Source organism: Pungitius pungitius, chromosome 7 (assembly GCF_949316345.1).
Source record: "Pungitius pungitius chromosome 7, fPunPun2.1, whole genome shotgun sequence".
Taxonomy (NCBI): Eukaryota; Metazoa; Chordata; class Actinopteri; order Perciformes; family Gasterosteidae; genus Pungitius; species Pungitius pungitius.
This window is the reverse complement of record NC_084906.1, coordinates 1,046,568-1,067,380: the sequence shown is the minus strand read 5'-3', so window position 1 is coordinate 1,067,380 and position 20,813 is coordinate 1,046,568. Positions and strand designations below refer to the sequence as shown.

Below are 20,813 nucleotides of genomic sequence, written 5' to 3'. Positions count from 1 at the left end.
ACTTAGACATTACTAAAATAAGTTGAGAGAGTTGCAGTCAGGACATACTGTCATTTGTGATTGCGTAGAACAACTGCTGAATCACAGAAGCCCATATACAATGGAATCTACTTATTCTCTTGTGTGATACAATACACGCAGGTGCAGAGAAGGAACTAGAGATTATTAAATCTGGTCCTCTTGTCATCTGTCCTGCAGTGCCCCCCAGTATCCAGGCGGGGCCGAGGGTAATGAAGGTTCAAGTGGGTCACTCTGTGGAGCTACCATGTGTGGTGAGAGGGTTTCCCGAGCCTGCCCTCACCTGGGCAAAGGATGGTAAGAGGTACCCGGTATCATCTGATGGCAGCCTGGCACTAAGAGCAGTGGCGCTAGCTGATGAAGGGACCTACACGTGCACAGCCACCAGCACTGCAGGCAGAGACGAGGCTCAAGTGCAACTTCTCGTACAAGGTTGGTCCCAGTTAATGTCCTGACCCCAAACCTTAGCTGTGTGTTTTAGTGAAGATTTCATACCAATGATGTGCTTTTCAGTGCCCCCTGTGGTTGAGGTGTTGGAGCCGCCCTTCAACAGTCCTCTGCAGGAGAGAGTTGCAAACCAGCGTATCGCATTCCCCTGCCCTGCTACAGGTAAAGGGAGCCTACCAACCGCCCTCAGATATTATGAGGACTGAAATGATTGACCATGTTTAACTCTTTGTAGGAAAACAAAATCTAGCTTCATTGCTATCCAAAGGTAAAGGTCACTATCTCGTTCTCCATTTCAGGTCTTCCCAAGCCGGTGATTCGTTGGTTGCGTAATGGTCAAGAACTGACGGGTAATGAGCCCGGTGTGTCTATCCTGGAGGACGGTACACTGCTGATTCTGGCCGCTGTGTCGCCTCTGGATAATGGAGAGTACCTCTGTGCTGCAATCAATGATGCTGGATCCACCGAGCGGAAGTACCAGCTCAAAGTCAATGGTGATTAATCCCTTCTCTAAGCATCTGACCTGTCACTATATTTCACTATCATGCAAAGGAAAGCTTAAAGCTAGCTAATCAATTTGGACACCGCCGCAGTTCCCCCAGTTTTACGTGACGAGGAAACCCCTGGCAACGTGACATTGGTGCTGAGTCAGTCTACCAGCTTGGTGTGTAATGTCATAGGAAGTCCGACCCCTGTCATCAGCTGGTACAAGGATGGGGCTCTGGTAGGTGAAATCCCATTAAATATGCTGTTAACATACTGTATATTTCAAACAAAGATATGTAATTCACCTTTAGAAAAAAAAGATTCATTTTTTTGTATGAGTGGTACTTCTGTTTCAACACACGCTATCACTATCTTCGCCATCATTAACATCAAAGACAGTCGGAGACAATGGCTGCCTTTTCATAACCTAGACCAAACTCCGGTTTAGTGTAGGTATTAGATCACTTATCTTATAATCATAACATTAGTGAGAGATTATAATGACATTTCCTTTCATTTATGAAGTGCTTATAAAGACTAAATGAGTTCCTATCACAGGGTACTCTGTCCAAGAGAACACAACTGAAACAACACAGTGGATTATGTTTGTATGCGTGTGAGTTAGCGCAATCTATGCCGTAACATCCAAGTGAGCTGGCAGCTTTTTCTGTTCCCATGCAGGCCTCCCACCCCTTACAAATGATTCCTGCAAGGCACAGATGGAAAAATCAGTACTTTTATCATGATGTCTTGCAATTACCTCCCTCAATTACTGTAGTATTTCCTTTGATTCTAAATGATGTCCTTTTTTATTTATTGTTTTTATTCCACTGACAGCTGGTTGCTAGCAACAGCATCCAGATTCTTGACATGGGAAAAACCCTCAGACTACTGAAGGCAGCCACTACAGACGCTGGAAGCTACAGCTGTAAAGGGATCAACATTGCTGGCAGCGCAGAAAAGAACTTCTTCCTGGACGTGCTGGGTGAGTAACGGCAACAGACTCCATGGGAAAAAAAGAGGTAGCGGGGACAGAATTGTGTGAAAACATACGGACACGCAAAACTTAAAATGTATTCCACATTAACGGAAAACTGTTTTGATACATAAAATCATTCACACATGTTGGTCTGTTGTGCTTTTTCAATGAATGTGTCTTGATGAGTCTGCTAATATACAATGAAACGCTCTCTGCCCCAGTGCCACCAACCATTTTAGGGTCGGGGTCTTCTCAAGATGTTGTGGCCATTGTTAAACAGGAGGTCAGTTTGGAATGCAATGTGCAAGGAGTGCCCTTTCCCATCATCCAGTGGTACAAGGACAGGAAGTAAGGGCCTTAGAATATGAGAGTACTTACTATCTCGATTATGGTAACAACTAACAAACGCATTAAATAAACGGGTTCACACTTCTGTTTCTAGACTGGTGTTTCTCGGTGACCCCAACCTAAAGGTTTTAAACAGGGGTCAGGTTCTGAAGATAACAAGTGCTCGACTTGGGGACAAGGCCCGCTATCAGTGCAGTGTCATCAATTCAGCCGGGAAGCAGTCGAAGGATTTCAACCTCAGTGTCTTCGGTGAGTGTGGATACCAACAGATCCCTGTGCTACTCTTAATTTAATCAACCCGGTGTAACTGAATACAGCTGAACTACAAATGTCAGATCCATAATTGTTGTGCCGTTGCTGCAGTGCCCCCCTCCATCAAAGGTGGTAACACAACCTCACAGCTCACTGCCCTGCTGGACACGTTGGTCACACTAGAGTGCGAGGCACGCGGCATGCCGCTTCCCACCATCACGTGGTACCGAAACGGTGGGGCCATCCTGTCTAACCGGCAACATCAGTATGTGGAGCGAGGCCACTACCTCAGGATCCCTCGGGCGCAGGCGTCAGACGCTGGCCAGTACAACTGCAAGGTGACCAGTGAGGCCGGGAGCGCAGAGAAGACCTATGAACTGGAAGTCTACTGTAAGAACATCTGAGACCTGATATCATACGCACACATGACCTTTTTAACCCTGAAGCATAAGCATCGAAAAGTCCTCCTATCTAATGTTCATTTGGACATTGGAAATAGGTTTAATGAACCTGCTGGACATAAGTTCCAATTGTGTGTCTACTCTGCATTTGCATTCGCATCATTCACATATGTCCTGAGCTCTGCAGGGTATTATTGTATTGTATTGTATTGGGTATAATAGGAGCTTAGTTAGTTTTATTCGCAAAGCATAAATACATTTGCAGCAAGCTATAACCAACAAGGAGGACCTGATGCATAATTTTTTTTTTACATGTTTTAAGCTGATGGAAGCCTTGACTGCAAGATGTAAACAACGTATCAGTCAATTCTAACCCTCCTTTTCAATCTGCCCTCCCCTCCCCTCCTCTCCCTCCATCCCCACACAGTACCTCCAACCATTGCAGGTGGTGATGATGGGCCAACTGAGAAGAAAGTGGTCCTCAGCAGGCCTCTGATTCTGGAGTGTGAGGCTGAGGGACACCCTCCCCCCTCCCTCACATGGCTGAAGGATGGAGTTCCGGTGCGAGATGGTGAAAGTGTCCGTCTTCTCGAGCGGGGGAGTAAAATAGAAATCATCTCAGCCACGGTGTCAGACTCGGGACGATACGTCTGCGTAGCCACGAGCATTGCTGGAGAGAAGGAGGTCAAATACGACATCAACGTTTTGGGTACAGACACCGAACAGCTGACTGACAACATGCGCAGCACACACACACACTGTCACTGTCACGTACACCCAAACTAATGAAACTCTCTTTCATCTTTCTGTATTTTTATGTCTAGTATTTAATTGTTACTCAAATATTGACTTTCTTCATAATATTACAAATTAACAAGATTTTAGACTGTCACACAGAGAGCAATTTATGAAACCACAGTGCAAGTCCTTTCTAATATTTAATCCCGAATAACAGTTAATCATCATAATCCTATCAGAGTTAATTTATTTTTAAACATTCTTCGCTGAGTGGAAAATTGAAAATAATATAAGAACCGTTGTTCTCTAATCTTTCCTGATATTATTACAGCAGCAGATATAGAGAAATATACATTTCTGTTCCAAAGTTGAGATATTAAAATGAGTGAGTTTTTATTGTTGTTTTTCCAGGGTTACATTTATTAAAGTATTACTTTTAAGTTGTCACAGAAATGTATTCTGCTTTCAATCCTAGTTCCCCCTTTCATTGAGGGAGCTGATGACGTGACAGACAGCACAGTGATAGTCGACAGCCCTTTGGAGCTAGAGTGTCACGCCAGTGGAACACCCGCTCCCCAAATCACGTAAGATCCCCATCACATGCATTCACACAAATGGATTTGAATGCATACACACACACACACACACACACACACACACACACACACGTTGTTCAATGTAATGCCATGCCATTCTTTTCCAGGTGGTATAAAGATGGGAAACCCGTCACACAGGGAGAGGGGTTGCGGGTAGCAGCCAGCGGTCGGCAGCTGGTCGTTTCCCGCGCTCAGGTTTCTGACGCGGCTCGTTTTCAGTGTGTGGCCACTAATGAAGCCGGAGACCACGTGAGGGACTTCCGTGTGGTCGTCCATGGTACAGCTTTTTAAATGGCTTAGTCCCATGATGTGTAGTAAGAAATGTTCTACAACAAATGAAAAGTGTTGAAAGTTATATACATACATATACATTTTGTGCTTTAAAAGCAAGCCACAATTTGGGTAAATGCTACTTTTTAATTGCTTTTTTTGTGATGTCATTTTTTTCCATTGTGTTAAAGTGTTATCAGGAGAATAACTGCATCCTCTTCAACTTCTCAGTTCCCCCGTCCATTCGTGCCACCGGGCCTGCAGAGCGTTCAGTGGTTCTCCACAAGCTTATCAGTCTGGAGTGCATCTCCAGCGGGATTCCTCCTCCCAGCATTACTTGGCTTAAAGATGGCCGACCAGTTGACACAACACAGGGGCACCTTAAGGTAGGATCGCTAATGGAATATAAATCCCACCGCAGTAGGCAAGTCCTTAACCGACGATTGCTAAATTCCACATGAATTCCAAAAAAACACATCTGTTTTGTTTCAGGGCTTGATGTGTCAGTTAAATCAATGCTTTACCGAAGGAAAAAAGGCACTTCTGTATTCATCAACATTGATTTAAATCTGAGCGTATCGAGGCAGCGGTTTGTGCCAAGTGTTTTGAAGTCACAGTGATTCCAGTTGACTTTTTGTTTCTAGCAAATACCTGAATGATGTTACGCTTCAGGGACAGAAACCAAGCATAGCATTAATTCAGGCAAAACCCTGCTTGTATTGGCTGATCTGCACCAGCTGTTTGAAGCTAAGACCGACAAATTCCTCCATAATGTAGAACAGACTTTCATGCTCACATATTTAAATGAAAAGTAGTTACCAGTCTGAGTTGTCTGTTTTTTTTTTGTCACAGTTGGAGTCAGCGGGAAAAATGCTAAAGGTCACAGAGGCAAGACAAGAGGATTCTGGGAAATACACCTGCCTGGCCACCAATGCAGCTGGGGAAGCCCAACAGCACATACGGCTCAGTGTCCATGGTAACGTTGAGATACACACAGCACTATCTCAGCATCTTTCCGTAGCCTGTCTCGCTCCTCTCCCGGTTTCTGTCATGGACACCTCCTCTCTGGGACTAAGGGGAGCAAGGAGAGTATCATCTGATAAACGTCTCTTCTCGTACGTCTGCCTTAGAGCCGCCCAGTATCCCCCACTCTGGAGAGATCATGAACCAGACCATCCTGTCAGGCTTTCCCACTGAACTTGAGTGCAAGGCCACAGGCCGACCATCACCTGGTAAGACGGCTCTCAAACGTTCCCCTGCGTCCCGCTGCGCTCCCTTGCAGGCTCCAGGGCGTAGTTTCCTCCCACGCCGGAGTACTTTTTTCTCCTTTTCCTTATCTTCAATCATTAATGAAACAGCAGAAAATGGATCTCAGATGACTCCCTACGGGCAGCTTCACTATCTTCCCACTGACGTTCTTTCCTGTGTACAAGTGCAGTAAAGATAACCAGTCGCATTCCAGTGTGATTGAACATGCTTTTCTTGGACTCTTTCTGCATTTCACAGCACGTTCTTCGCTTCCATTTCACCTTTATCCCCTAATCTGTTACCATAATCTTTATTTTCAATTTATTCTCATTTATTTTCAATTTTTTAAATCCATTTTGTGCTTGTGTAAACCAATTTGAATGACTCATTATGCTTCAGCTATCACTTGGTACAAAGATGGCCGACCTCTGACAAGTGCAGCTGGCCTGACGATGCTGAAGCGTGGACAGGTGCTGGAGATTGAACGAGCTCAACTATCTGATGCTGGCGTGTACAGATGTCTGGCCGTCAACCTGGCTGGAGTTGCTGAGATATCCCACAACCTACAGGTGTATGGTGAGTATATACAGCACATGGAACTGAGACATTATAACAATGTTTGAGGAGACGACCGAGTCACACAAAGATATGATGCTCTTCCCCTTTTCCAACCTATTGAAATTTCACGGAAACCCTTTTCTTCTGACTAGTTTTCATGTAATAATCTCCTTTCCCTTCTTTGCAGTGCCTCCAGTCATCTCCAGCCGAGGTGGTACAGTCACCGTTGTGGTCAATGAAGCTGCCAGGCTAGAGTGTGAGGCCGCCGGCGTTCCTCCGCCCAGCCTCACTTGGCTCAAAGATGGCAGCCCTGTGGCAAGCGTGTCGCATGGCATACAGGTGCAATAAATAGCATTATTTAGAAAAATATACAATACTGTATGTCTACATTTTCATTCAATTTTTCATGGTATTCTTTTTTTTATGTGCTTGTGTGTGTGTGTGTTGTGTCCGACCTCTCCAATGTCTTTCTCCCAGGTGTTGTTTGCTGGCAGAGTGCTGTCTTTAGCCAGCGCACTGGTTAGCGACACAGGCAGGTACACCTGCGTGGCTGTCAACGCCGGAGGAGAGCAGCATCGAGAGTACGACCTAAGAGTGTATGGTGAGTAAATTATATGTAAATATATATGTGTGTGTTCATACATGGAGAGGAGAATGATTTGACTAAGTTTAGCATTTCAATAAACCATTGAACTGAGCTGAGCATGGTGGTAGATCAGTTACCATACAAGTGTGATCAAAGTCCTGGAGCAAACAGGAGACAAGTATCTCGTATATATGTCGGTTCCTATTCTGCATGTCTGTTTTTTAACATACGTATGGTGAATACAAACATCCGCATGACTTTCTTCCCCTTAGAATGATCAAAGAGACGTGTCTAGAGAAATAAAGGCAGATTTGTTTTTCAGTAATTGCTACCATTCCTCCGCAGCTTCCTGTGTCTGGACCAAGCTTATGGTCTGTTTATGTCTTTCCCCAATGACCATAATGCAGGGAAATTGGCCAACAGTCTTTTTCTTGATCAAGCCAGATTCACCCAAAAGGTTGGGCTTGATGAATAAAACTTAAAAATATATTTGTTCCTGAGTGATTATGTATCTCAGTGCATGTATTTGATTTATTTATAGATTTGGTTTCATGAGCTTAAACTAATGAAGTTAAACTCATTGTTAATACCACAAACAAACAAGTTTAATGATGTTGCCAATGCCCAAGATGTAATTAGTATTTAAAGTGCAACAGATGCCTTAACCCAGCTTGCCTCTTAGGAAGCAATTATCCACTTTGTTTATAAGGTAATATTATTAAGAGTTAACAGCATTTAAAATGGCCAACCTTTGTTTAAAGTCAATAAACCCCAAAGAACATGTGAATCTTCGCCTTCCTCATTGACGGTCTCATTTAGTGTGATACGCTGTAATCTGTCAGAGAAACATTATTAGCAGCTTGCTGACATGTCTGCCACAGTGCCACCAAACATTAAAGGAGAGGAGGCGAATGTCACGGTGATGCTCGGACGTCCAGTGGAGCTGCACTGCCAGAGCGATGCAATCCCTCCCCCTACCCTCTCTTGGCGTAAAGATGGCCGCCCGCTCTTTAGGAAGCCCGGTCTGACCGTCTCAGCAGATGGGAGCGTGCTCAAGGTACAGCTAGCTTTAGAAATGATGAAACACCCAGATTCGTATTTGTAACTATAAACAGTTTAAAAAAAAACACTTTTCTTTTTATGTTTTTACTGATAAATATCTAGATTATTGGCATACGTATTTTGAGTTTTTAAGTTAATTGTTACCATATTTCATGATTTGCCTTTGTATGTGATTGTTAGGTCTATAGAGCACAGGTGCAGGATTCAGGCAGGTATTCCTGTGAAGCCACGAATGTTGCAGGCAAAACAGAGAAGAACTATAACCTCAATGTCTGGGGTGAGTTTTACAAAAAGGTTGGCGTTAATTATTTCTTATTCTGCTGAACCAACTCACGATGAAAGTGTATGAGCCTGTTTCCATAGTTACCCGTGTTTGAACTGACCTGCAGCCAGTAATTGATGAATTGTAGTTTGGGATATCTGGGGTTTTAGTAATACATTCAGTGTTTTATTTTGAGTTTTAATGGTTGGCGTGCTTTTATACCATGGTATTGTTGAGTTGCATGTAGCTTGATTAAGAGCGCCTCCTTTAGGTGTGTTGTCATTATTGCAGTTTCTCCCAGTATCCGCGGCTCAGAGGAGGTGTTTCCATTGACTGTGGTTGAAGGAGGTCTCATCACTCTGGTGTGTGAGTCCAGTGGCATACCACCTCCGAGCCTCATCTGGAGAAAGGACGGTGAGTGTATCTTAGTGTGTAGATATACAAAGTGACAACAACAGAAAAAAGCAATATACCATTTCTGTTATGTGGGTTAAATGTTTGAACATCTTCCGTAACCTGTAGTCTGTGTTCATCCCAGGTTCTGAGCTCAAACCAAACCAACGTCTTCGGGTTTTGTCGGGAGGGCGCCAGCTGCAGATTTCCAGCGCAGAGAGGACTGATACAGCCTCGTACACCTGCACCGCCTCCAGCTCTGCCGGCACCACCTCCAAGGAGTACAGCCTGCAAGTTCACGGTATGTGTACAAATGACATGCTTTCATCATGCAGCAAATATATACAGATACAGAGCACGTTCACCAACTCGCTTGTTTCTCTCACATCAGTGCGTCCTTCCATCAGTCGCAGCGAGGGCAACGCCGATGACGTCACTGTGACAAAAGGAGGTGACGTGACACTACAATGTGCTGCAGAGGGGGTGCCACGACCAGCCATCACATGGTTGAAAGATGGACGGCCTATCACAGGCCAGCAGAGTGCCATCATCCACAACGAGGGGAGGCTGCTGCAGATCAAAGGCGCTAAGGTGTCAGACACGGGACGCTACACCTGTATCGCTGTTAACGTGGCCGGACAGGCTGACCGGAAGCACGACATCAACGTTCATGGTATGAAGCCGTTTTTTCTTTTATTTTGTGTTATTCAGTTTGGGTAAATTCTGTCCCTTTCAACGTCTTCAGCTTTCTTTGTCTTTTTCTCTCATTCACTTTTGTTCAGTCCCACCGAGTATAATTGGTCAGGTACAGTTGCCAGAAAATGTGAGTGTTGTGTTGAAGAACCCAGTTGCTCTGAGCTGCGAGGCTTCTGGCATCCCACTTCCTGCCATCACGTGGCTGAAGGATGGTCGGCCAATCAAAGCTACCAGCGCAGTGCGCGTCCTATCAGGTGAGTTATACTGTGACATCATGGCCTTTCAAATTGAAATCGTTTTTCAAGCTCTGTCGCCTTTGGTTGTATTTCATGTCAGACATTTTATAAAGGCTTTAAATCTCCTTCTTAATTTGGAGTCTGAACCATTTGAACCAAACCTGACAGTTTTCAGACATCCAGAATATGAATGATGGTTTAAATTGAAGAGGAGTAAACTCTTTTTCTGTTGAGCGGGGTTTAGAAAAGCCCAGCAATTGCAACCCATTCGTCATTGCAGCTTGGGCCGAACTCAACGGAGAGAGATTCAGGAAAAAAGACAAATAGTCGCTTTACTTACTTTAAATTGTGTTTTCAAACATTAAACAAGATGAATTGGGTTTTTCCAAATTAAACTGGCTGTTGTTATGTTTAAGACAGATGCAAATAATCATGAATCGTATTAAACTAGTTTGTGAAACAGCTGTCTTATGTTTAGTAATCGATCCCGGGGTTCTAACAGGGGGGCTTTACTTTTAACCGGTTGTTAACACATACACAAGACGTTTGTCTTTTTATGAAAAGGGACACGTTTATGCTGACATAGCCATTAAAGACTTTCCATGATGACCCTAGATAAATAGTAATCGGCCTGTTAAAATCTCTAGGGGGGCGAAGCCTGCGGCTAATGCACGCTGCTGCAGAGGATGCTGGGAGGTACACGTGTATTGTGTCTAACAGCGCTGGAGAAGAAAGGAAGAACTTTGACCTCGATGTCCTAGGTAATGATATTATGACCATACCATTACGGCAATGTACAGATTTAAATACGAAGTCTCTTTGTAATCTCATTGTGAAAGCATTTTAATAAATTGGTAGACAGTGAGAACCATGTCATTGATTTGCAGTTTAATTCGACAGTTTCACCAAGCATAGTGGATGAGGGAACTGTGGTCGACACTAAAGTCATGGAGAAAGACAACGTAACCCTCACATGTGAGGCGTCAGGTAATTGGCATCCAACACGTCTCTACTTAATGTCATGGTTTGCTCATGAAATTCTTCCATAATCTAGATTAGATTAAAGATGAATGTATTCTTCCCCTCCATAATCTACCAGGTAACCCTTCACCAGAGATTAAATGGCTGAAGGACGGACAGCTGTTGGTGCCTGACAGACGTCACCAAGTCTCGTCTTACGGCCGCTTCCTCCAAATCTCTGGAGCCCAAGTTGCAGACACTGGCAGGTACAGCTGCCATGCATCTAACAGTGCAGGGCATCGCAACCGCCACTTCAACCTTAATGTCCTGGGTACAAACACAACTCTTTTAAATCATTTGTAGACGGAATCATACTATTTGAGATTAAATCATGTCCTATATTTGATTGTTTTGTTTTTTTGTCAGTTTCTCCCTCCATTACTGGTTCAGGTCCTGACGGTTCTGCAGAGGAGGTGACAGTAACTCAAAGCAACCCCACCTCTCTGGTTTGTGAAGTCCAATCCTACCCTCCTGCTCTCATCACCTGGCTAAAGGACGGCACTCCCTTTGAGTCCAATCATCACGTCCGAGTCCTTCCAGGTCTGAGATCACGTGTGCATTTAATTAGAGTTAAACCAAATAGAATGAAGTTGTATGGTGCATCTTTTGTCATTCGTCACCCATACTTTCACAGGTGGGCGAACCCTGCAGATTCTCAATGCTAAAGAAGAGGATGCAGGGAGATATACCTGTGTGGCATCTAATGAGGCTGGAGAGACAGTGAAGCACTATGAGGTTAAGGTGTATGGTGAGAATCCTGCATTCTTTTTATGTGCCGTTTCTTGAACAATTACAATTAACTACGACTTTTAACAGTTCTTCCACTTGGGAATTGCAATTGGAAAATTCATGAAGATGAAGGATCGTCACAAAAAGCAAATCTGTATACATGTCAGTGTAATCATGAACACGTTTCTTGACTCCAGTACCCCCTCAGATCAATAAGAATGATATCCCAGGGGAAGGACTGGCCCCCAAAGAGGTCAAGATCAAGGTCAACAGTACACTGACCCTGGAGTGTGCAGCTCAGGCTTTTCCTACCCCAGCCCTGCAGTGGTACAAGGATGAACAGGTAGAAATCTAATTTGATTCAATGGTGGATTATGGATGAAGAGACAATAACTTGTAAAAGCCCAAACTACTTTTTCGTACCACAGATCCTGCATTCTGATGACCATGTGTCCATAACAGCCAACGGCCGTATTGCTCAGATCAAGCATGCTCAGGTGTCAGACACTGGCCGCTACACCTGCATTGCCACTAATATAGCTGGAGAGGATGAGAAGGACTTTGATGTAAATATACAAGGTGAACTGGGTTGACTGATGCCAATGTATTAACTGAGACTATTTGTGCATTTTATGAGCTCTGAGTATTCTAATTTTAATAATAAAGTAGTATACCTAAAAGGGAAAACAACTGCAAAAATGCTAGAGCCATAACCTTGATCAGGTTTCCAACTACTAACCAAAATTCCAAAGAAAGACCTTTATACCCTTTTCTTTTCCTCTCTTTAGTTCCACCTAATTTCAACCGGCCTGGTGCAGTTGGTGACACAACATCCTCCGCGGGCTTTGGAGGGGATGTTCGAGATGTGATACTGAACAATCCCATCTCTCTGTATTGTGAGACCAACGCTGTCCCCCCTCCGACACTCACCTGGTATAAAGATGGAAAACTGTTGACCTCCAATGAAAAAGTTCTAATATTGCCAGGTGATATATATATACAAAAGTGAAAGCCCAAAAGAGTGCGAGCAAGACAATACAAGACATAAGCACTAACTCTTGACAGTTTTATTATTAGGTGGGAGAGTGTTACAGATTCCTAGGTCCCAGGCTGAAGACTCAGGGAAATATACCTGTGTGGCTGTCAATGAAGCAGGAGAAGACTCCCTTCAGTATGATGTGAGAGTATTATGTGAGTAAAAACTTTTTTTGTGGAACTGGTATTACAAACGGTTGTTGAAAGTCCTTTTATCAGTTTCTCATTGTGTATTTTTGTCCTTGATCAGTGCCCCCGACCATAAGGGGAGCAAACAGTGAGTTGCATGATGAGGTCACAGTCCTGGTCAACAAAACGACCCAACTGGAGTGCCACGTGGATGGAAACCCCGCCCCCAAGATCACCTGGTTTAAGGACAGCCAGCCTGTAAGCAGTGATGGGCCACATAGGATCCTGTCCAATGGGCGAACACTTCAGGTAACAACCAGGAAGCAAATGTCTTGTTTCATACCATAGCTCATTCTGAGTTAAAGTCACTGTACACAGTATGTAAACAGTAGTTTTATCGATATAAAAAATAATTTCATACTCTATTCTACATGTATATTTCTCAACCATCAGGTGTCGACTGCTCAGATATCTGACACTGGGCGCTATGTGTGTGAGGCTCACAATGTGGCTGGAAGCGCAGAGAAATCCTTTAACCTCAATGTTCACGGTGAGTCGCATGTGACATGCCAAATCACATCTTCGTTTTGGCTGCTAAATTTGATCAAATTGTGAAAGAATGAGGCATCTAAATTCACTCTGGTAGAAATAACTGATTTCACTTAAAGACTGCACTCTAATGTAAAAACTAGTAGTTTGTTACACTAAAGGTTCCTCATATTCTTCCTTCCAGTGCCTCCCACCATCATGGGTGTGAGTCCTGACAGTGTGACTGTGGTGGTGAACAACTTTGTGTCTCTCTCGTGTGAAGCTACTGGTTTCCCCCCTCCCACCTTGAGCTGGCTAAATGACAGGGGCTCCATTCAGGCCAACTCCAATGCACTCATAATGCCAGGTACGGAAAGTTTGACATAAAAAAAAAAAATGAACATTAAGCACTGGGTGACAACAGAAGACATTTGGAATTAAAGGAATAATGAAGATATTTTGATATAAGCATGCAATGACAAGGATTAAAACCAACACTCGTATGTTCTACATTTCTATTTGTGTCCATTTGGGCCTCCAGGTGGTCGTACGCTACAGATTCTGAAAGCAAAAGTATCTGATGGAGGAAAGTACAGCTGCGTGGCCATCAACGCAGCCGGAGAGGCTTACAAAAACATCCACCTCACTGTTTTTGGTCAGTCCGCCCCGTGTGCACTGCACGCCACGTGCCTGGCTTTACATGCTAGTCCGACGGTTCACGTGTCCTCTCCCCTCCTGCCTCTCAGTTCCTCCGAGTATCCGGGACAGAAGCGGGGACTCCCCGGTGGTGTTGAATGTGCTCGTTGGTGAACCGGTAACTCTGAAGTGCGAGTCCAACGCTGTACCTCCTCCCACCGTCACCTGGTACAAGAACGGAAGGATGGTGACGGAATCGGCCAACCTGCGCATCCTGGTGGAACGACAGGTGCTTGAGATCAGAGCCTCAGAGGTAAGCGGTGATTGGCTGCAATGTTGTATCTGTTATTGTTTTAACACATTTCAAGTCAAACAGTGGGCCTTTTCTCTTTAACACTTTTTGATGAAAGCTTGAATTTTTCTTTCTTCCTACACTTTTACCCAACCGGTAAGATAACAGCTTGACTGGTAGGGCTGACATAAAAGTGATTGGAAGAGAGTAGCACTTGAATGCAGCTTAAAGTGCTCTTCAGTTCGAGCCTGAGAATGAAATATGCCCCTGTCTGATGACGGGTCAAAACCTAATTTAACATGAACGCTTTGCTTCTATAAACTCAAGCTTCTGGCACAATTTGACTTTTAATCTATAACTGACTGACTTTTGATGGTGTTGTTTTTTTTTTGTCTCTGTTCTTCAGGTGTCTGATACTGGACAATATGTTTGCAAGGCCACAAATGTTGCAGGACAAGTCGACAAGAACTTTCACTTGAATATTCATGGTATCTTATGATATATATATTTATTTATTCAGAAACGTCCTATAAACTATATTTAACACTTACAATATATTACAAATCTCTCTTCAGTATCTCCCAGTATCGACGGGCCAGCCGAAGAGAGTGTTGTGGAAACCATCAGTAACCCAATCACCTTTGCCTGTGATGCTGCTGGAATCCCTCCTCCAAGCCTCACATGGTTAAAGGATGGCCGACCCATAGGTGTCCAACCACCAAATAAATGTTTTTATTTTGTTAATGTCTAGGAAAGATATCCATTATTAAACTGAATCTTAGATTTAAATCAACCTGTATCTCCACATTTTTACACATGAAAGAACCTTACATGACTTGGTTCTTGGTTGTTATTTGGTTTAAATAAACTTTATATTTCTCTAGAGTACTCGGAGTCGCTGGAGATGCACATCTTCTCAGGAGGAAGCAAGCTGCAGATTGCGCGGTCACAGCTTTCTGACAGCGGCACATACACATGTTTGGCTTCCAACCTGGAGGGCAAGGCACACAAGAGCTACCGCCTCACCATACAAGGTATATTCACAAGCAAACACTCGGTTACTATAAATACCTTCTAGCACTTTTTTAGAAGCCAGTTCGAAATAAAAGAAATGCAAATGATTGTCTTGTCTCTTGTCTGAATTGAACTGTGTGCTGTTAAGTTTAAATATTTCCATTCAAACAACCCATTTACCACTCTGTTCTATCTTATGGTATTCATAGGATAGTGCTAAAGCCAGTATTTCTCTCTCAGTCCCTCCCAGTATCTCTCGATCAGACAAGCCCGGGGAAATGGCCGTTGTGCTAAATGAAAGCATCCAGCTGGACTGTCGAGCCCTGGGGACTCCAACTCCAACCATCCAGTGGTTGAAAGATGGGGACGTCCTCAACAGCACGAGGGACGAGGGGCTCAGGTAATAACGAGATAGAAGGAAATTTAGGGGATTTCACAGCAGGCCAATCAGCAGTGGTAAATGATGTTGTAATGATGTAAGTGCTCATGTGAAGTTGTCCTTTTTGTGCAGAATCAGTCCAGATGGCAGTACACTCACTGTGACTGGAGCTCGCATCACTGATAGTGGCAAGTTCACCTGTGTGGCCACAAACACTGCAGGACAGGAAGACAGGATATTCAATCTGAATGTGTATGGTAAGTCTGATGGATTTTACTACTTATACTTATACTGAGGGAGATTGTTCATATTTATGTCACTGACATGGCTTCATATTTACATTGTCAGTGCCTCCCGTGATAGACGGCAACAGCGAGACAGTTGCCCACTTGACCACCGTTTTGGACAGTTCTGTCAACATTGAGTGTGTTGCTACTGGGTCTCCACCACCCCAGCTCAACTGGCTGAGAAATGGCCTGCCTCTGCCAGTGTCCTCCCACATACGGCTTCTTTCTGCTGGACAGGTGCTCCGGTAGGTCAGTGGACAGGGCTACAGATGAGTTTGTATCACAGGTTGCTGCACAAGTCACAACATGTTACGCAATGTACGTGTAGGAAGATGCCGGTCAATATTTTCCTTAACATAACTTTAAATTATTGCAAAGCAGTGTGTAATATTAGGATAAGAATAAGTTACCAGTGCAAACGGTATAAGTTCCATTGAAAAAAAATTATGTTTTCACTTGCAAATATGGTTTTCTTGAATTAATTATATTTTTTAAAACCTGCTTAAACAGATTTTCTACTGTTAATTTGGTGTACAAAAGATTTTCTGTTTATTCTACACCTTTAGCGAGAGTTCAAATTTAACAACATGTACCTTTCTAATCTGTAAGGATTTCACGAAGTCAGGTGTCCGACAGTGGCACCTACACCTGCATTGCGTCAAACAGAGCAGGGGTGGACAACCGACAATTTAACCTGCAGGTGCACGGTGAGTCAGAAAACATTCAGAGCTTGAAAAAAAAACAAATTCTAGGGATAACAAGGTCAACAATACATGGTGATGAACTGTATATTTTGGTATTCCCTAAGTGCCTCCTGGCCTGGATGGAGCAGGCAGCACAGAGGATGTGACTGTAGTCAAAGGAAACTCGGCCTCTCTGCTGTGTGTCGCTGATGGGACCCCGACCCCGTCTTTGTCGTGGTTTAAAGACGGGCTAACTCTAATCCCTGACCCCCACCTACACTTTCTAAATTTGAATACCTCTCTGCAAATCATCCTGGCCCAGGTCAACGATACGGGGCGCTACACGTGTGTGGCTAACAATAGCGCCGGCCAAGCTAGTCGCCACTTCGGCTTGAAAGTTCTGGGTGAGTAAAAACGTAATCTCCAGCCCCGCCTGAGATTACTGGATGAGGCAATGAAAACGGTTTGGTTTATGTTTTCCTATTCAGACCCTCCCCACATCAAGGGGTCCGGTGCTCCAGCAGAAGTAACGGTTGTGGTTAATAATGTGCTGGAGCTTGAGTGTGAGGTATCCGGTATCCCAACGCCCTTTCTGACCTGGCTGAAAGATGGACGCCCGCTCCCACAGACGGACAGTGTGAGCCTTCTGCGGGGGGGGGAAGTGCTCCATGTGGCCTCAGCCCAGGTAAGTGACATGGGACCATTACATACTAAATGTATATTTCTCCTATCTATATGATCTATCTATAGTCTGGGGTCATAACCCACAAGTTATTTTATAGACATAGGGTTACATACTCGCCTTGTGTTAATCATTGACATCCTCACTGGCAACAAAGTTGTTCTTTCATCCATTTTAACGATTTTTTTAATTACTGTTTCTTTGTACAACAGCTCTCTCATTTTAATGTGTACCTTCAGATTGCACACTGTTGTTCTCTTGTACTCAGTTGGAGAACGCAGGCAGATACAGCTGCCTGGCCAACAGCCCGGCAGGAGACGATGACAAGGAGTTCCTCGTGCGAGTGCATGGTGAGTAACGCAGATGTTCAGGAACCAACTCTGACGTGAAGGAAATATAGTATACATACTACATATAGTATGAAAAAAAGGACAATACAGTCATTTAATCTTTACCTCGCAAATGAAATATGGGTTCATTTCGTACAATTCAATAATATTTTTTCTGTCATGCTCGTATTAAGTTACAGGAGACTATGAAATTCTTTCTGTCACAGTTCCCCCTAACATTGCTGGGGAGAGCACACCTCAGGATGTGTCAGTGCTCCGGAACAGACAGGTGACTCTGGAGTGCAAGTCAGATGCTATTCCGCCTCCAACTCTGACCTGGCTCAAAGACGGCCAGCAGTTGCAGGTCAGAAAGAAAATAAACAAAAAATCCACACGATGCCATTTGTTTTGATGAAATGCGTTCACACATGACCTTCTTTTTGTAGGCCTCTTCCCGTGTGCGTATTCTATCTGGGGGCCGCTACTTGCAGATCAACGTGGCCGAGCTCAGCGACAGAGCTAACTATACCTGTGTGGCCAGCAACATTGCTGGCACGACCACGCGACAGTTTAACCTGGCTGTAAATGGTACAGTAACATATTTTCTCTACAAATAATGAACATTTAGAGATAATGTACATCCTTTCTAAGAGCTGAGAAGGATATTTTTTATTTATATTTCCTTCTGGAAATAAAATGCACACCTAAATGCCCAGCTACAAACGAGTCAACAGATATCTGTCTGCCACCTGTACCTTCAGTGGCCCCAATTATCGAGGAAGGCTCCCCAACAGTGTCAGTGCACATAAACCAGCCAGTAGTGCTCGAGTGCATCGTAAGTGGCGTACCACCGCCACGCGTCACATGGAGGAAACATGGTGCCATATTGGCGGGAAACATCCCCGGGTAAAGCCACACGTCCTGCAAACTCAAATTAGTACTTTTTTCATCATACGTTGCCGATGCAGTTCTGTTTGAATATTATATACTAAAAGTGTCATAGTTCCAACAACCTTGAAAGCAGATGTTTATCATTATAATGTTCTTGCACAACTCAGTTATTGGCATCTTTTTGCAGGTACACATTCGCAGAGGACGGGTCATTACGCATCCACTCTGCTCAGGTGACGGACACCGGACGTTACCTGTGTATGGCAACAAACCAGGCCGGCACACAACGCAAGAGGGTGGATCTGCAAGTGTATGGTGGGTGCTAAATATGTGCACCAAAACAAAACTCACGAGTACCTTCAAACGGACTCGATAACCCACAGAGTTATTTTACTATTGTCTGTCCTTGTCGTTCAGTCCCTCCTTTCATCGCTGACAGCCGCACCGATGTGACGGTTACGGTCAACGTACAGACCACCCTGTCCTGCGAGGCCACCGGCATCCCCAAACCCACCGTCAGCTGGATGAAAAACGGGCGAGCCATCAACACAGACCAGAACCAGAATTTGTACAGGTTAATCCAGGTTTTCTCACCCTCACTCTCCAGTTTCTGATTCAATAGTTAAGATTGACAAATACAAAACTGGAGCGTTTATGATTCAATTCAATTGCATTTCTAGCTTTATGTCTTGAGTTTCAAAATTGATCCATCTTTTTATAGTGTCTACTTTATGGTGCCACTGCGCTCAGATTTGAACTTTTTCATTATTTCCAGATTACTATCATCAGGCTCCCTAATAGTTATAGCGCCAACAGTGGAGGACACAGCAGTGTATGAATGTGTGGTCTCTAATGATGCAGGGGAAGACTCCAGATCCATCAACCTCACTGTCCACGGTGAATAACTTCAGCATGTTCATTGAAATCTCATCATGATTTGGTTTAATTCATATGGCTTTTTTCATATCTGTTTAACATTTGTTTCACGTTTCAATGAATGTCCTTCTAGTTCCTCCGTCTATAGCAGATGAACCAGCTGAGCTCGTTGTAACCAGGCTGTCCCCAGTGGTCATCGCATGCACTGCATCTGGTGTCCCAGTGCCCACAATACACTGGACTAAAGATGGCATGACGCTTAACAAAGAGGGACAGGGCTACAGCATCCTGCCCACAGGTCAGAAGCCAGATTAATGTAAATAGTACTCAACTTTTATTGGCTATGAATTTAATTCAATTCAATTCATTTTATTTTGTATAGCCCAAAATCGCAAATTACAAATTTGCCTCAGAGGGCTTTACAGTCTGTACACATGCAACATCCTCTGTCCCGAAACCCTCACATCGGCACAGGAAAAACTCCCCAAAATATGAAAAAAACCCTTCAATGGGGAAAAAAGGGAAGAAACCTTAGGGAGAACGTCAGAGGAGGGATCCCTCTCCCGGGATGGACAGACTGCAATGGATGTCATGTGTACAGAATCAACAATGTAAAAGATGTACAATACATTCAATTTCTCTAACTGAAATGATACAAGTAATTGCAAGTAGCAGAAGAGGTGTACGGCAGGACCACTGCAGGGACAACCTCCATCAGATCGAACCACCATCCACAGAGGCTTCTGTGGGGAGGGAGAGCAGAAAGATGTTGGTTTTTGATGACAGTAATATGAATCATATTTAAAGTAATGATGATGGCAGCAGCAGGTGTCAGCAGAGCCATGAGCCAGGAGTCAGAACCGGGGTCCGCACGAAACTATGATCCACGGAGACCTGCTAGGCGAGAAAGCACAAAAAACTCCCGGAAAGAAGCTTAATTAGTGATGTACATTAATAAAGCATGGATGATTGTGGGAGGAGAGAGTGAGAGTGAGAGAGGGGCTCGGTGTGTCCTAAGAAGTCCCCCGGCAGTCTAAGCCTAGAGCAGCCTAACTAAGGGCTGGTCCAGGCTAACCTGAGCCAGCCCTAACTATAAGCAATATCAAAGAGGAACGTTTTAAGCTTTATCTTAAATGAACTGACCGAGTCTGCCCCCCGGACTGAAAGTGGAAGCTGGTTCCACAAAAGAGGAGCTTGATAACTGAAGGCTCTGGCCCCCATCCTACTTTTTAAAACTCTAGGAACCACAAGTAGCCCAGCATCTATGGAGCGTAGATGCCTTGTAGGACAATACGGTGTAACAAGCTCTTTAAGATAAGACGGTGCCTCACCAGCAAGTGCCTTGTAGGTGAGGAGAAGTACCTTAAATTCTATTCTTGATTTAACAGGAAGCCAGTGCAGAGAAGTTAATACAGGAGTTATATGATCCCATTTCTTAGTTCTTGTTAATACACGTGCTGCAGCATTCTGAATCAGTTGGAGAGGTTTAAGCGATTTACAAGAGCAGCCTGATAACAAAGAATTACAGTAATCCAGTCTAGAAGTAACAAATGCATGAACTAGTTTTTCTGCATCACTTTGAGACAGGAAGTTCCTGATTTTTGATATATTCCGTAGATGAAAAAAGGCAGTCCTTGAAGTCTTCTTTATATGAGAGTTGAAGGACATATCCTGGTCGAAGAGAACTCCAAGATTTCTGACGGTGCTGTTGGATACCAGAGCAATTC

At 44.0% G+C, this 20,813-nt stretch overlaps 1 protein-coding gene across 1 annotated transcript in view; it reads left to right on the top strand.

Moving 5' to 3' along the window:
- Nucleotides 1–20,813, top strand: part of hmcn1 (hemicentin 1) — a 62,405-nt gene that overhangs the window by 29,311 nt on the left and 12,281 nt on the right. The window contains exons 24-77 of the mRNA XM_037470186.2: nt 199–450; nt 532–627; nt 765–959; nt 1,059–1,189; nt 1,789–1,936; nt 2,152–2,278; nt 2,373–2,527; nt 2,642–2,920; nt 3,359–3,640; nt 4,145–4,253; nt 4,373–4,542; nt 4,767–4,921; nt 5,388–5,511; nt 5,666–5,767; nt 6,183–6,359; nt 6,529–6,680; nt 6,819–6,942; nt 7,809–7,984; nt 8,170–8,266; nt 8,543–8,665; nt 8,790–8,945; nt 9,036–9,317; nt 9,427–9,594; nt 10,224–10,337; nt 10,477–10,563; nt 10,676–10,867; nt 10,963–11,136; nt 11,231–11,344; nt 11,523–11,668; nt 11,754–11,904; nt 12,114–12,311; nt 12,403–12,516; nt 12,611–12,798; nt 12,943–13,039; nt 13,223–13,384; nt 13,559–13,672; nt 13,764–13,966; nt 14,352–14,433; nt 14,521–14,652; nt 14,830–14,979; nt 15,200–15,359; nt 15,471–15,595; nt 15,687–15,870; nt 16,235–16,332; nt 16,434–16,712; nt 16,797–16,993; nt 17,259–17,340; nt 17,547–17,683; nt 17,766–17,907; nt 18,081–18,225; nt 18,398–18,525; nt 18,628–18,784; nt 18,986–19,107; nt 19,220–19,384. Of these exons, the coding sequence (XP_037326083.2) occupies nt 199–450; nt 532–627; nt 765–959; nt 1,059–1,189; nt 1,789–1,936; nt 2,152–2,278; nt 2,373–2,527; nt 2,642–2,920; nt 3,359–3,640; nt 4,145–4,253; nt 4,373–4,542; nt 4,767–4,921; nt 5,388–5,511; nt 5,666–5,767; nt 6,183–6,359; nt 6,529–6,680; nt 6,819–6,942; nt 7,809–7,984; nt 8,170–8,266; nt 8,543–8,665; nt 8,790–8,945; nt 9,036–9,317; nt 9,427–9,594; nt 10,224–10,337; nt 10,477–10,563; nt 10,676–10,867; nt 10,963–11,136; nt 11,231–11,344; nt 11,523–11,668; nt 11,754–11,904; nt 12,114–12,311; nt 12,403–12,516; nt 12,611–12,798; nt 12,943–13,039; nt 13,223–13,384; nt 13,559–13,672; nt 13,764–13,966; nt 14,352–14,433; nt 14,521–14,652; nt 14,830–14,979; nt 15,200–15,359; nt 15,471–15,595; nt 15,687–15,870; nt 16,235–16,332; nt 16,434–16,712; nt 16,797–16,993; nt 17,259–17,340; nt 17,547–17,683; nt 17,766–17,907; nt 18,081–18,225; nt 18,398–18,525; nt 18,628–18,784; nt 18,986–19,107; nt 19,220–19,384 (8,319 nt within the window). The remainder of the gene's footprint in view (nt 1–198; nt 451–531; nt 628–764; nt 960–1,058; nt 1,190–1,788; nt 1,937–2,151; nt 2,279–2,372; nt 2,528–2,641; nt 2,921–3,358; nt 3,641–4,144; nt 4,254–4,372; nt 4,543–4,766; nt 4,922–5,387; nt 5,512–5,665; nt 5,768–6,182; nt 6,360–6,528; nt 6,681–6,818; nt 6,943–7,808; nt 7,985–8,169; nt 8,267–8,542; nt 8,666–8,789; nt 8,946–9,035; nt 9,318–9,426; nt 9,595–10,223; nt 10,338–10,476; nt 10,564–10,675; nt 10,868–10,962; nt 11,137–11,230; nt 11,345–11,522; nt 11,669–11,753; nt 11,905–12,113; nt 12,312–12,402; nt 12,517–12,610; nt 12,799–12,942; nt 13,040–13,222; nt 13,385–13,558; nt 13,673–13,763; nt 13,967–14,351; nt 14,434–14,520; nt 14,653–14,829; nt 14,980–15,199; nt 15,360–15,470; nt 15,596–15,686; nt 15,871–16,234; nt 16,333–16,433; nt 16,713–16,796; nt 16,994–17,258; nt 17,341–17,546; nt 17,684–17,765; nt 17,908–18,080; nt 18,226–18,397; nt 18,526–18,627; nt 18,785–18,985; nt 19,108–19,219; nt 19,385–20,813) is intronic.